The sequence below is a fragment of the Eurytemora carolleeae genome, unplaced genomic scaffold, assembly GCF_000591075.1.
Source record: "Eurytemora carolleeae unplaced genomic scaffold, Eaff_2.0 scaffold351, whole genome shotgun sequence".
Lineage (NCBI taxonomy): Eukaryota > Metazoa > Arthropoda > Copepoda > Calanoida > Temoridae > Eurytemora > Eurytemora carolleeae.
Window position 1 is genome coordinate 31,297 of NW_019396258.1, and position 13,723 is coordinate 45,019.

Genomic DNA, 13,723 nt, shown 5'->3' on the forward strand with positions numbered 1-13,723 from the left:
CCACTATCAAGAGTTTACAGAGTTCCTGTCTCTATCAGGGGTTTGCAGAGTTCCCGTCTCTATCCATGGTTTACAGAGTTCCTGTCTCTATCCACTATCAAGGGGTTACAGAGTTCCTGTCTCTATCAAGGGTTTACAGAGTTCGGCCGTCTCTATCCAGGGTTTACAGAGTTCCTGTCTCTGTCCACTATCAAGGGTTTATAGAGTTCCTGTCTCTATCAAGGGTTTACAGAGTTCCCGTCTCTATCCAGGATTTACAGAAATCCAGTCTCAATATTTTCCTTGTTTCCGGCAGAGGGAGGGAAAAGAGAAGTGTAGAAAAACCCCTCCTTCACTGCTCTATTTTCTTTTTTTTCAATGCCATGTTATTCCACACAGGGTTCTGTTCCGCCACAAGAAACTGAGGAGAGTTGTATAAGAACCTAACTATTCTGAGCTCCCTTGATGCTTACACATAGAACCAGATTTAATCATAAGAATTGTCGTCTTTCCGACAAGTTCGGATACCTAACCTAACCAGGCTTGTTATCTAGGAGTATATTAAAAGCTTCCAGTAGCAAAATCTGGATCCAGCTAGGTAAAAAACCTCCATTCTCCAGGTTAATACAGCGTTAAAAGATTAATGTAGGCCTTCAATGTTTCTTGTAGTTTCGTTTATTTCTTTTCCATTAAAGTTTTTCTAGATTGCCATTTTTAGAGTCAGAGCCAGCTGTTGCTTCTCTGAAAGCTAAATGAATACTGGCTCTTATAGAAATTAACCGTTTGATCTGAAGAGGACAATTGCTCAACAAAACGTTATCTAGGGGCAGGGTAGGTCTTTTGAGGCGCACCGTGAGTTTCATAAAGGGTCAAATTTCCGTACAGCATTTGAATTGGTAGAGAAAATAGTAATTTATACATCGAGCAAATGATGATAGAAGAGATGTTGTGCAGTCAACATATTCGTCTTTCACAGAGATGCAGCCTGCTTATAAAAAGTCTCATCAATTTTTGAGACATGGTCGACTTTTAAGTTTCGCAACGCCTTAGGCTTTGATTTTACACCTCAAACTTACAAATGCTTTAATGCCCTTTACAGTTTACATTTTCATTTTAGCACTGTAAAGCACTTGTAGTTAGCGTAGTAATTGGCAAAGTTCACTTTGATTTTTGCTAGAGCGCTTGAGTGATTTTGATGCTTTGACCCTGTAATAAATTATAAAAACAACATTTGGAAGCATGAACAAATAAATATACGTTACCTCTAAATCCTTATAAAATGCGACCAGATTGGGAGTAGCTGGGACATAGGAACAGGTTCTATTCACCACTACAATCAATCAAGAAACAAAAATAGATATTTTCGCTTAATGAGAAAACCTGTTTATGGTAAATTGTCATTAGAAAACATTTTATTACATAAAGAAATTTATTTTTCTGTTTATGTTTTGGTAGTCTAAAGCACTTACTAGCAATCTTCGTGACGTCATCTAAGGGATTTCCTGCAGAATCACAGGGGACATATTCACCCCTCCACTCCCCTTCTCTACACCTTTATTATAGAATTTATTATATAGAGGACATATTCACCCCTCCACTCTCCTTATCTACACCTTTATTATAGAATTTACTATACAGAGGACATATTCACCCCTCCACTCTCCTTCCTACACCTCTATTATAGAATTTATTATACAGAGGAAATATTCACCTCTCCACTCCTATTCTCTACACCTTTATTATAGAATTTATTATAAAGAGGACATATTCACCCCTCCACTCCCCCTCTCTACACTTTTATTATAGAATTTAGTATACAGAGGACATATTCACCCCTCCACTCCCCTTCTCTATATCTTTATTATAGAAATTATTATACAGAGGACATATTCACCCCTCCACTCCCCTTCTCTATATCTTTATTATAGAATTTATTATACAGAGGAAATATTCACCTCTCCACTCCTCTTCTCTACACCTTTATTATAGAATTTATTATAAAGAGGACATATTCACCCCTCCAAACCCCCTCTCTACACTTTTATTATAGAATTTAGTATACAGAGGACATATTGACCCCTCCACTCCCCTTCTCTACACTTTTATTATAGAATTTATTATATAGAGGACATATTCACCCCTCCACTCCCCTTCTCTACACTTTTATTATAGAATTTAGTATACAGAGGACGTATTCACCCCTCCACTCCCCTTCTCTACACCTTTAATATAGAATTTATTATATAGAGGACATATTCACCCCTGCACTCCTCTTCTCTTCACCTTTATTACAGAATTTATTATACAGAGGACATATTCACCTCTCCACTCCTATTCTCTACACCTTTATTATAGAATTTATTGTACAGAGGACATATTCACCCCTCCACACCCCTTATCTACACTTTTATTACAGAATTTATTATGCAGAGGACATATTCACCCCTCCACTCCCCTTCTCTACACCTTTATTATAGAATTTATTGTACAGAGGACATATTCACCCATCCACTCCCCTTCTCTATACCTTTATTATAGAATTTATTATACAGAGGACATATTCACCCCTCCACTCCCCTTCTCTATATCTTTATTATAGAATTTATTATACAGAGGACATATTCACCCCTCTACTCCCCTTCTCTCCACCTTTATTATAGAATTTATTATATAGAGGACATATTCACCACTCCACTCCTCTTCTCTACACCTTTATTATAGAATTTATTATATAGAGGACATATTCACCCCTCCACTCCCCTTATCTACACCTTCATCATAGAATTTACTATACGGGTTTCCCACAAAGGATGTTACATGAAAGACAATTGTACGAAATCCATTCAGCGTGTCTTCTAACATTTCTATTACTAAGGGACTGTGTACATTTTATGTGACCCTTTATGCATAGATGTCAATGCCCTCAAAATCTTTTTCAGATCAAATTTAATATTTCTTGCTTAAATAAGCAATGGAAAAAGTAACAGAATTAAACATTTTTTAAGTGCGGAAAGCGACAGTATCTTCCACGTTTTTGATCAGATTAAGGTTTTAAGTAATTGTAAATTGGGCAAATTTCTATCTTTGCATGAAGAATCACTTTAAATTACGCTTATAGTTTCTTTAAGCTTTAAACCTTTCGCATTCTTAGCCAACACATGTATTACATCTATAAAGTAATATATATACTATTATATATATTGTATATATAATACACAAGGATTAATGAGTTGCAGGTCACAACTATTAACTCTCATCTGTGAGTAACCCTTTGTACATTATACATTAACAACCCAAGCCATCGTTCAAAGTCAAACCTTCTGCTCGTGCTGGAACAATTTTGGACGAAGTGGAGTGGGGAGATGTAAACCGCAACAAAAAAATTTGGATGAGAAAAAAATGCGGGTCGGAGGAAGAAAAGTGATAAATGCGGCTCCCCTGTCTTTACATAAACACTCTCTTTTTTAAGGGGTTTAGTATTTTTCGGAAAGAATAACTGCGAAAGATTTAGGTTTAATATCCGGTATTTTAACTAGTTTCTAAACAGGATCCAAGGGGGGGGGGGGGATAAAAAGGAAATAATGGGAATAAAATGGGGAAGGAACGTAGATTAGAAAAATAAGTTATTCTTTTCTTGAAATATTTAGTTTTTGTTGTTGTTGAATACTTCTTTATTGTGTAAAATAAATATGTTACATGTCTTTAACCAAACCGATTTCATTTCGTAATCTTTTCTGAAAAAATGACACAATTTTCATTTTTTGTCACTTTTGAACAATTCACCAAACAATCGAATGAAATCTGAAAAATGTTTTATTAAATTTCATTTCCTAAAAGGTTGGTACTAATAAAAGACGATTGAAAAGAGCTTGAACTAATTTGAGAAGTGTAATTTTGGCATTATTGCTGCAATATTTTTAGAAGAACTTGTTGTGCTCTTGAACGGAGAGACATTTTTGTTTCAAACATTAACCATTTAAAGAACGCAAGAGTTTTACAGAATACAGTTTAGCAAAGAAAGTTAAATGAGGGTGTATTTCATATGTTTGCTAAAAATTTTCCTGACAGTATACGCTTTGTTGGCACAACTTTGATTTCCGTTTTCCTGATATTCCTGTTGACGTCACAATTTAATTGTTGGCGTATTTCACCCGTTCCTTCATTTCCTTTGCGACAATTTTTATATCTTATTTCGTTCGATTGTTGATTTTTCTTCTCTAACATTATTTAATTACTTTACCTAATTTTCCAAGATATTTTGGAACTCTTCGAGGTTAGAATGCAGCCAAAGTCCATTACAGTTTCTGGAGGGTATACGGATAGTGGGATGTTACTAGTGGATGCTCCTACAATAGGTTCAGGATCTAGTACTTTAGGAATGGGGGTAGTTGAAGTTATAGAATTAATAGAACTCGGGTTTACTGGTTCAGAACTGCTTGATCCAGGTTTATCTGGAGCAGGACTGATTGTTCCAGGTTTTTGTAAAGTAGGACTGTTTGCTCCGGGTTTGTGTGGAGTAGGACTTTTTGCTCCGTGATGAAGGTGAGAGTTAAGAAATGACAGTTCTCCGTTAAGATCTGTTGGTGGAGCACAAAATGATTTTTCCTAAATTTTAGAAATGTTTATTTCTAAGTTTAATAAAAGTTAAGAATGAAAATGTGACCCCCCCCCCCTTCCCCTATGGTCTATTTAACAATTTCTCTCATTTAACTCAGTTAAGAACATTATTTTTTGACTTAACATAATTTTAGTATTTTTTTTAAATAACAGTTTACATCTTTCAATAAACAATCTGTTTTATTTAACCCTTATAATATAAGTATTGTAGATGGAAAAAATTAAGAAAAAAAATTCCACTGTTATCTGGTTTTCACTGTTTGTTTTCTAACTGACCTTTAGTTTGGGGTTTACAAAGTTTTGATGGACAGGATAAACAGGTAGTTGATGGGCAGGTATTGAGGGTTCAAGGGCAGGTAGAGAGGATGGTGAACCTAGCCAGCACTCAGGTTGACCTGGGAGCAGTAACCCATCCATGCAGGTCAACTCAGTGTTGGATCTTTGGTATCCAGGTAGACAGGAGTAGGATATACTTTCTCCCTCTAGCAGACTATCAGGAGAGCTAACAAAAACAACATATCAAGAATTTTTTTCTTTTTTTTCTTTTAAAATAGAGTTTTTTAAGAACCACAAGAGTTTTCCTGAGTAACAATTTAAGAGAACGTACAAAAAAGCAAAGGGCAAGTTTAAAAATGAAAAAAATGGTTCAAATCAATAAGGAGCAATGCTCTAAAAATGCAATGAGGAGAAAATCTCCGATACCAAATACACTTAGGATTCAAAAACTGCGATTAAGAGCAAAGCTACAAACCGAATACACGGAGATACAAAGGTCTGAAAAAAATGCAAGGTTGAGCAAATTTCTGAAACCGAATTCACTTAGGAGCAAAGATCTCAAAAAATGCAATGAGGAGCACACAAACCTCTGAAGACAATTAGTTAGAAACCCTTGGTTTTTCAAATGAATGTCGAGGGGAACATTTTGCTTGTCTTTGAAATCCTTTCTTTCATGAAAATATCTTTAGACATATTTCATTTCGTAAAGGATTCCGGTACAAATATACCTTGTTTGAAAAGAAATATAATGATTTCAGAAAATCCTTTGTTCCACAATGATGACTTATGCAACAAAAAAGGACTGTAAAGGAAAATGAAAGTGGTATAAGGCTAAAAACTAAGCATTTCAGGAGTTGATCGAGACCCATGAGAGTTCTATCTGATTCTGATGTTCCTGTTTCGAGAAATTGATAAAAAACTGTGTCAAATTTATACAAAAAATATCTATAAAATTTTGTATAGAAATAGTATGTTTAAACAGGTCATATTTAGCAAATATGCAACCAATCTGAAAACGAAGATATTCCAGAGAAACCTAATTGTAACTTAGGTTTTCTTCAATTTTTATTTTATAATTTTTATCTTTATTTTTAATAGTTATAACTGATAATATTATTACGTCACCAGAACTCCCAATGGTAGTGCAAAATACTGGTCACGTGATACAGACAGAGACATGCGACCAGTATACTGCACTCTCATTGGTGTGAGTTCTTGCGACGTGAATAAATAATATTATCAAATATATCTATTAAAATAAAAAATAAAAATTATAAAATAATAATTGAAAACCTAAGTTACAATTAGGTTTCTCTGGGATTTCTTTGTTTTCAGATTAGTTGTGTATTTGCTGAATATGATCTGTTTAAACCTACTATTTCTATACATTTCTATAACTTTCATGGTCGCGATCAAGAGCATAAAGTGATTAGTTGTTTAGCCTATACCCCATTTCATTTTTCCTTTACAGTCCCTTTAAGGCTCCTCGGGTACATTTACTGTGCCTGGAGAAACCCAAGGTTTCATAGTAATATATATTATGTCTACAGAAAACCCTATTCTTTTTTTGATATTAATTTGTAAACCCCAGACCCACTCCACTACACTCCACTCGCAAAAAAGATAATTGTTTGGGAAAACTAGTCGTTTTTCCAAATTTCCTTCAAACTTCATAATTTCGTCTTGTCCCAACGAATAAAAATATTTGTAAAAACCATAGGTTTATAGAAAAATCAGGCTTCTAGGGTTCTGTTCTCTTGATCTACTGTTTAACCTGAGATGAGGATGAGAATAATATCCATGTTCAATACTTGGCAAGGAGCAAGGTTCAGGTTCGCAGGACGGAAACCTGAAATTAAAACTTTAGATTTTGTTCCGTCAACACTCAACAATTCCTAGAAACTTGTTCAACTTTTTTTAATTAGAATTAAAAATTCGATTGAAAAGAGTACCAGTTTCACACCAGGGACGTTTGATACGGAGGGACAGTAAAAGAAAAAAGTAATAGATAAAGACCAGCTTTAATTTTTAAAAGTTTTTTCTCTGTAAAATCGTTTACGTCCGTCTACACCATTTCATGTCGACAATTGTTCTGATCTTTTTTCTTCTTTTTTGGCTATATATACTTTTTTTACAAGGTCACCGTCACATAGTTGCGTCAATTTTTAAGACTGGTTCGACTTTGAAGTGTCGCAACGCCTTGGCCTTTGGTTTTACCTCACAAACTCAATTATGATTTGTATAGCCTTTGATATGAAAATTTTAGATCTTCTAAAATTCTTGTTTTTTATCGAGTAATTGAAATATTTCTTCTCGAGTTTTGACTTAACCTTTGCAACCTTTGTATCCTTGAGAGGTTGTGTCTAGAGAACTGATGAAAAGAAGTGTATGTTTGAAATGATAAACCTAGGATAAAAGTACAAGAAGAAACTATGCGGGTTAGTAGGGTTCAGAAAGTACAAAGAGGGGTAGCTCTTAGGTCTTTTTTAAAGCATGGTTTGTTTAACCATGGATAATTTTTTTTATGATTTTTAAGAATCCGATAATTCTTCACACCAGGGACGTTTTATTAGGATAAAGCGATGTATCACACCTAGTTTTGATTTGTTAAAAGGTTTTTTATTCTCTGAAAGCAATCGTTTAACGTACAACATTTTCTGAATTGTTTTAAGTTTTTTTTACATTTAGCAATAAACTACTTTATATTTTTTCAACATTCAGCAATAAACTCCTTTTTTATTTTTTCAACATTTAGCAATAAACTCCTTTATATTTTTTTTTACATTTAGCAATAAACTCCTTTATATTTTTTCAACATCTAGCAATGAACTCCTTTAAATTTTTTTACATTTAGCAATAAACTCTTTTATACTTTTTTACATTTAGCAATAAACTCCTTTATATTTTTTACATTAGCAATAAACTCCTTTATATTTTTTCGACATTTTTAGCAATAAAATCCTTTATATTTTTTTTACATTTAGCAATAATCTCCTTTATGTTTTTTAAACATTTAGCAATAAACTCCTTTATATTCTTTTAACATTTATCAATAAACTCCTTCATATTTTTTAAACATTTAGCAATAAACTCCTTTATACTTTTTTACATTTAGTAATAAACTCCTTTATATTTTTTACATTTAGCAATAAACTCCTTTATATTTTTTCGACATTTTTAGCAATAAAATCCTTTATATTTTTTTACATTTAGCAATAATCTCCTTTATATTTTTTCAACATTTAGCAATAAACTCCTTTATATTCTTTTAACATTTAACAATAAACTCCTTTTTATTTCTTAAACATTTAGCAATAAACTCCTTTATATTTTTCAACATTTAGCAATAAACTCCTTCATATTTTTTAAACATTTAGCAATAAACTCCTTTATATTTTTTCAACATTTAGAAAAAAAACTCTTTTATATTTTTTCAACATTTAGCAATACACTCCTTTATATTTTTTTACATTTAGCAATAATCTCCTATAAATTTTTTCAAAATCTAGAAATAAACTCCTTTTATTCTTTTTACATTTAGCAATAAACTCCTTTATATTTTTTAAACATTTTGCATTAAACTCCTTTATATTTTTTCAACATCTAGCAATGAACTCCTTTTTATTTAATTTACATTTAGCAATTAACTCCTTTATATTTATTCGACATTTTTAGCAATAAAATCCTTTATATTTTTTTACATTTAGCAATAATCTCCTTTATATTTTTCAACATTTAGCAATACTCCTTTATATTCTTTTAACATTTATCAATAAACTCCTTCATATTTTTTAAACATTTAGCAATAAACTCCTTTATATTTTTTCAACATTTAGAAAAAAAACTCTTTTATATTTTTTCAACATTTAGCGATACACTCCTTTATATTTTTTTAACATTTAGCAAAAATCTCCTATATATTTTTCAACATTTAGAAATAAACTCCTTTATATTCTTTTTACATTTAGCAATAAACTCCTTTATATTTTTTAAACATTTTGCATTAAACTCCTTTATATTTTTTCAACATTTAGCAATAAACTCCTTTTTATTTCTTAAACATTTAGCAATAAACTCCTTTATATTTTTCAACATTTAGCAATAAACTCCTTAATATTTCTGAAATATTTAGCAATGAACTAATTTATATTTTTTCAACATTTAGCAATAAACTCCTTTATATTTTTTCAACATTTAGCAATAAACTCCTTTATATTTTTTCAACATTTAGCAATAAACTCCTTTATATTTCTTAAACATTTAGCAATAAACTCCTTTATATTTTTTTCAACATTTAGCAATAAACACCTTTATATTTCTTAAACATTTAGCAATAAACTCCTATATATTTTTTCAACATTTAGCAATAAACTAATTTATATTTTTTCAACATTTAGCAATAAACTCCTTTATATTTTTTAAACATTTAGCAATAAACTAATTGATATTTTTCAACATTTAGCAATAAACTCCTTTATATTTCTTAAACATTTAGCAATAAACTAATTTATATTTTTCAACATTTAGCAATAAACTAATTTATATTTTTCAACATTTAGCCATAAACTCCTTTATATTTCTGAAACATTTAGCAATAAACTCCTTTATATTTTTTAAACATTTAGCAATAAACTAATTTATATTTTTCAACATTTAACAATAAACTAATTTATATTTTTCAACATTTAGCAATAAACTCCTTTATTTTTCTTAAACATTTAGCAATAAACTAATTTATATTTTTCAACATTTAGCAATAAACTCCTTTTTAAAGCTCTGACGTACTTGTTTAACTAAAGAAACGAAGAGTAAGTTTGAAACAATAAATATAGAATAAAAATACAAAAAGAGGCTCTGCGTGTTACCAGTGTTCAGAAAGTACAAACAGGTATATTTGCTTTACTATGGCCTATTGGATTGCTGATATTTAAGAATTCGTAAAGTTTTGAAAATCCAGAAAATTGTATATTCGAAAAGTTGAATTGGTTTACTGTGAAAGAGGTTTAATCTTACAAAAGGTATTTGCCAACATGAGTAGGGAATCGTTTTTTATTTTTTTCTTCTTCAAAATTAAGGTTCTTTGGCCTTTAGAAGGTTAAAATGATTCAAAATTTTGTTCTTTTTCTGTTTGATTCTAAAAGATGATGCAGAATGTCAACTCTGACTTAAGATGATATAAACCTGAACGATGTAAAACCTACCGAACAAACGAACGTTTTGAAAAATTGTCAACATTTTGCATTGTGTTATAAAAGCAGACATGAACAAATTAAAATATGATAAAATTCTTATGTAATTGTGTGGGGCTGGATCCTGAAGCCAAAATCCCTGAACGTTTAAAAAGCAATATCAATATTTGCCAGACCATCTTTTCGGTAACGAAATGAGCGAAATGTTGGTTCAGTTAATTTAATTGTATTTAAATTGGTAAAGGAATTGAGTCTTTGCCCCAAACTCAAATTTTCTAATCCCTCTATCTTTTCAACCTGATTGTGTAAACTTTGATATTTTTAAAACTTAAATTATTTTATCCAACAAAACTCATAGTTTGAAATATCAAAGGTCATACGGCATTGGGCTGGATAGATATAGGGCTAATAAGATTAGAGTTTGTGGCAAAGACTCCCTTACTTTTAAAAACATCCTGTTGTAGTTTAAACCTACCTTGGTATATTCCAACCTACTCCTCCTCCCCCTCCCCCACATTGCATAGAAGACGGACCTCGGAGCTTATATCCAGGGTTGCAGGATACATAAACATCTTCTCCACCTTGTACATGGTTTCCTTCTCCTAGTTCTACTCCTTCTCCATCTTCAGCCTGATCCTCCTTTCGAACTAAACCATTCTCTATCCGCGGAACCTAAAAAATATTAGTTTTTTTTTATAATTTTTAATGATCGAATTATAACTAATGAAAGAACTGATAACACTATATTTTTTTAACAACATCAAATACCATTAAATTCCTACAATATCGTCTTTATGTTTCCCAGTTTTATGAGTCCTTCTCTAGAGAGTTGCTGATTACAAATTCTTAAGACATTTAATGATAAAAGGAAGACATAAACCTACCTTAATTCCATTGTTTTCTGGGAACCTCTTTATTTAGTAAAATAGAATTTTAAAATGAGATTGTTGGGGAGATTGAAGACATAATGGGGATACAAACTTCAAGGTTGACAAAATACCTGTACCAAGAATATGTTCTATACATAAGTGTTTATATGTATTATGCTTGCACAAGATTGAAAAAGGACTGCTTTTAGATTTGTGAGAATTAACAATATCTTTTTTATTTACTAGCTTGGGAATCCAGCTTTGACTGAAAATAGAACAAGGTAGAAAAAGGAGATAAAGAAGAAAAGGGGTAGTTATGGTGGGATGGTATAGGGTTAACACAAAAAGTTTGATATTACAAAAGGAAAACAAAGAAAAAAGGAAAAGATTGAGATAAGTAAAGGAAAACTAAGAAAGGAGGAAAAGATTGAGATAAATAAAGGAAAACTAAGAAAGGAGAAAACGATTGAGATAAATAAAGGAAAACAAGGAAAGGAGAAAAAGATTGAGATAAGTAAAGGAAAACTAAGAAAGGAGAAAAAGATTGAGATAAATAAAGGAAAACTAAGAAAGGAGGAAAAGATTGAGATAAGTAAAGGAAAACTAAAAAAGGAGGAAAAGATTGAGATAAATAAAGGAAAACTAAGAAAGGAGGAAAGGATTGAGATAAATAAAGGAAAACTAAGAAAGGAGGAAAATATTGAAATAAGTAAAGGAAAACTAAGAAAGGAGGGAAAGATTGAGATGAATAAAGGAAAACTAAGAAAGGAGGAAAGGATTGAGATGAATAAAGAAAAACTAAGAAACGAGGAAAAGATTGAGATAAGTAAAGGAAAACTAAAAAAGGAGGAAAAGATTGAGATAGATAAAGGAAAACTAAGAAAGGAGGAAAGGATTGAGATAAATAAAGGAAAACTAAGAAAGGAGGAAAGGATTGAGATGAATAAAGAAAAACTAAGAAAGGAGGAAAAGATTGAGATGAATAAAGGAAAACTAAGAAAGGAGGAAAAGATTGAGATAAATAAAGGAAAACTAAGAAAGGAGGAAAAGATTGAGATGAATAAAGGCAAACTAAGAAAGAAGGAAATGATTGAGATGAATAAAGGAAAACTAAGAAAGGAGGAAAAGATTGAGATAAGTAAAGGAAAACTAAGAAAGGAGGAAAAGATTGAGATAAATAAAGTAAAACTAAGAAAGGAGGAAAAGATTGAGATAAATAAAGGAAAACTAAGAAAGGAGGAAAAGATTGAGATAAATAAAGGAAAACTAAGAAAGGAGGAAAGGATTGAGATAAATAAAGGAAAACTAAGAAAGGAGGAAAAGATTGAGATAAATAAAGGAAAACTAAGAAAGGAGAAAACGATTGAGATAAATAAAGGAAAACTAAGAAAGGAGAAAAAGATTGAGATAAATAAAGGAAGACAAGGAAAAGATTGAGAATATTAAAGGAAAACTAAGAAAGAAGGAAAAGATTGAGATTAATGAAGGAAAACTAAGAAAGGAGAAAAAGATTGAGATAAATAAAGGAAGACAAGGAAAAGAGGAAAAGATTGAGATAAATAAAGGAAAACTAAGAAAGGAGGAAAAGATTGAGATAAGTAAAGGAAAACTAAGAAAGGATAAAAAGATTGAGATAAATAAAGGAAGACAAGGAAAGAAGGAAAAGATTGAAAATATTAAAGGAAAACTAAGAAAGAAGGAAAAGATTTAGATTAATAAAGGAAAACAAAAAAGGAGGAAAAGATTGAGATAAAGAAAGGAAAACTAAGAAAGGAGGAAAAGAAGGAGATAAGTAAAGGAAAACTAAGAAAGGAGGAAAAGATTGAGATAAGTAAAGGAAAACTAAGAAAGAAGGAAAAGATTGAGATAAGTAAAGGAAAACAAAGAAAGGAGGAAAAGATTGAGATAAATAAAGGAAAACAAAGAAAGGAGGAAAAGATTGAGATAAAGAAAGGAAAACCATGAAATCTCGAAGAAGATAAAATAAATAAGAAAGGAACGAGAGAAAGTTGAATGAATGTATAGAACTGACAAGTTATCTGATCAAACTTAAACTTATACTAACTCAATATATATGTTGTATCAAGATATGTACCGGGAGTGCCAAAAAACAGGCGAAAATATTATATAACACAAATTCTGGTTCCTCAGATATTCATTTTATAAACATAAATATAAAAACAACAAATTTTATATTTAAACAACAACAAAACATAACATTGCTAAATATTTTATAATTCAACCATATTTTTCCATTCTTTAAACTATTTATATAAAGCTTCTTGAATAATCAGAATCGATACATATTAATAAAGTAGTAATCTCTGTTTGTGTGTCTAGCTGTTTGGATGTCCGATCATAACTCATGAACCCCTTGACCGACTTGCCTCAAATTTTGATTGGGGAACTCGGGAGAACCTCGGAAATGTTCTTAGCTTGGTTTTAAGATCCTAAGTTGAGTAGGTTTACTTAATAGTGAAAAATAGCGAAAATCGTAAATTACGACCAAGCGCGGGTAAACGGCGTTAGTAACAAGGAGTAACCTGGGAAACACTGGTTTCCCAAGCTAGTATGACACAAAACTCTTTAAAACCTTAAAGTTATGTTGGCGAGTACATTAAGTGCATATTTTTCAAGTAAAATAGTTCTTGTATTATAAGAATATTTTAAAAAGAAAATTTAGAAAAAAATGTTAACAATTTTCCAATAATAAAATATTTGCAAATTTTTGCCAACTTTAACTTAAGTTTGAAAGTTGTGCAAAATAACATATGTCACTTTGCACACATAAAA

The 13,723-nt window shown here is 31.0% G+C and overlaps 1 protein-coding gene across 3 annotated transcripts in view; it reads right to left on the reverse strand.

Annotated features, from left to right (window-relative positions):
* LOC111699522 (complement receptor type 2) overlaps positions 1-13,723 on the reverse strand; it is a 49,479-nt gene that overhangs the window by 24,061 nt on the left and 11,695 nt on the right. For all 3 annotated transcript variants that reach the window (XM_023470214.1, XM_023470213.1, XM_023470215.1), the window contains 6 exons: positions 10,537-10,733; positions 6,647-6,721; positions 4,873-5,098; positions 4,220-4,584; positions 1,449-1,531; positions 1,242-1,309 (listed from right to left, as the gene is read on the reverse strand). In XM_023470214.1, coding sequence (XP_023325982.1) covers positions 1,242-1,309; positions 1,449-1,531; positions 4,220-4,584; positions 4,873-5,098; positions 6,647-6,721; positions 10,537-10,733 — 1,014 coding nt within the window. The remainder of the gene's footprint in view (positions 1-1,241; positions 1,310-1,448; positions 1,532-4,219; positions 4,585-4,872; positions 5,099-6,646; positions 6,722-10,536; positions 10,734-13,723) is intronic.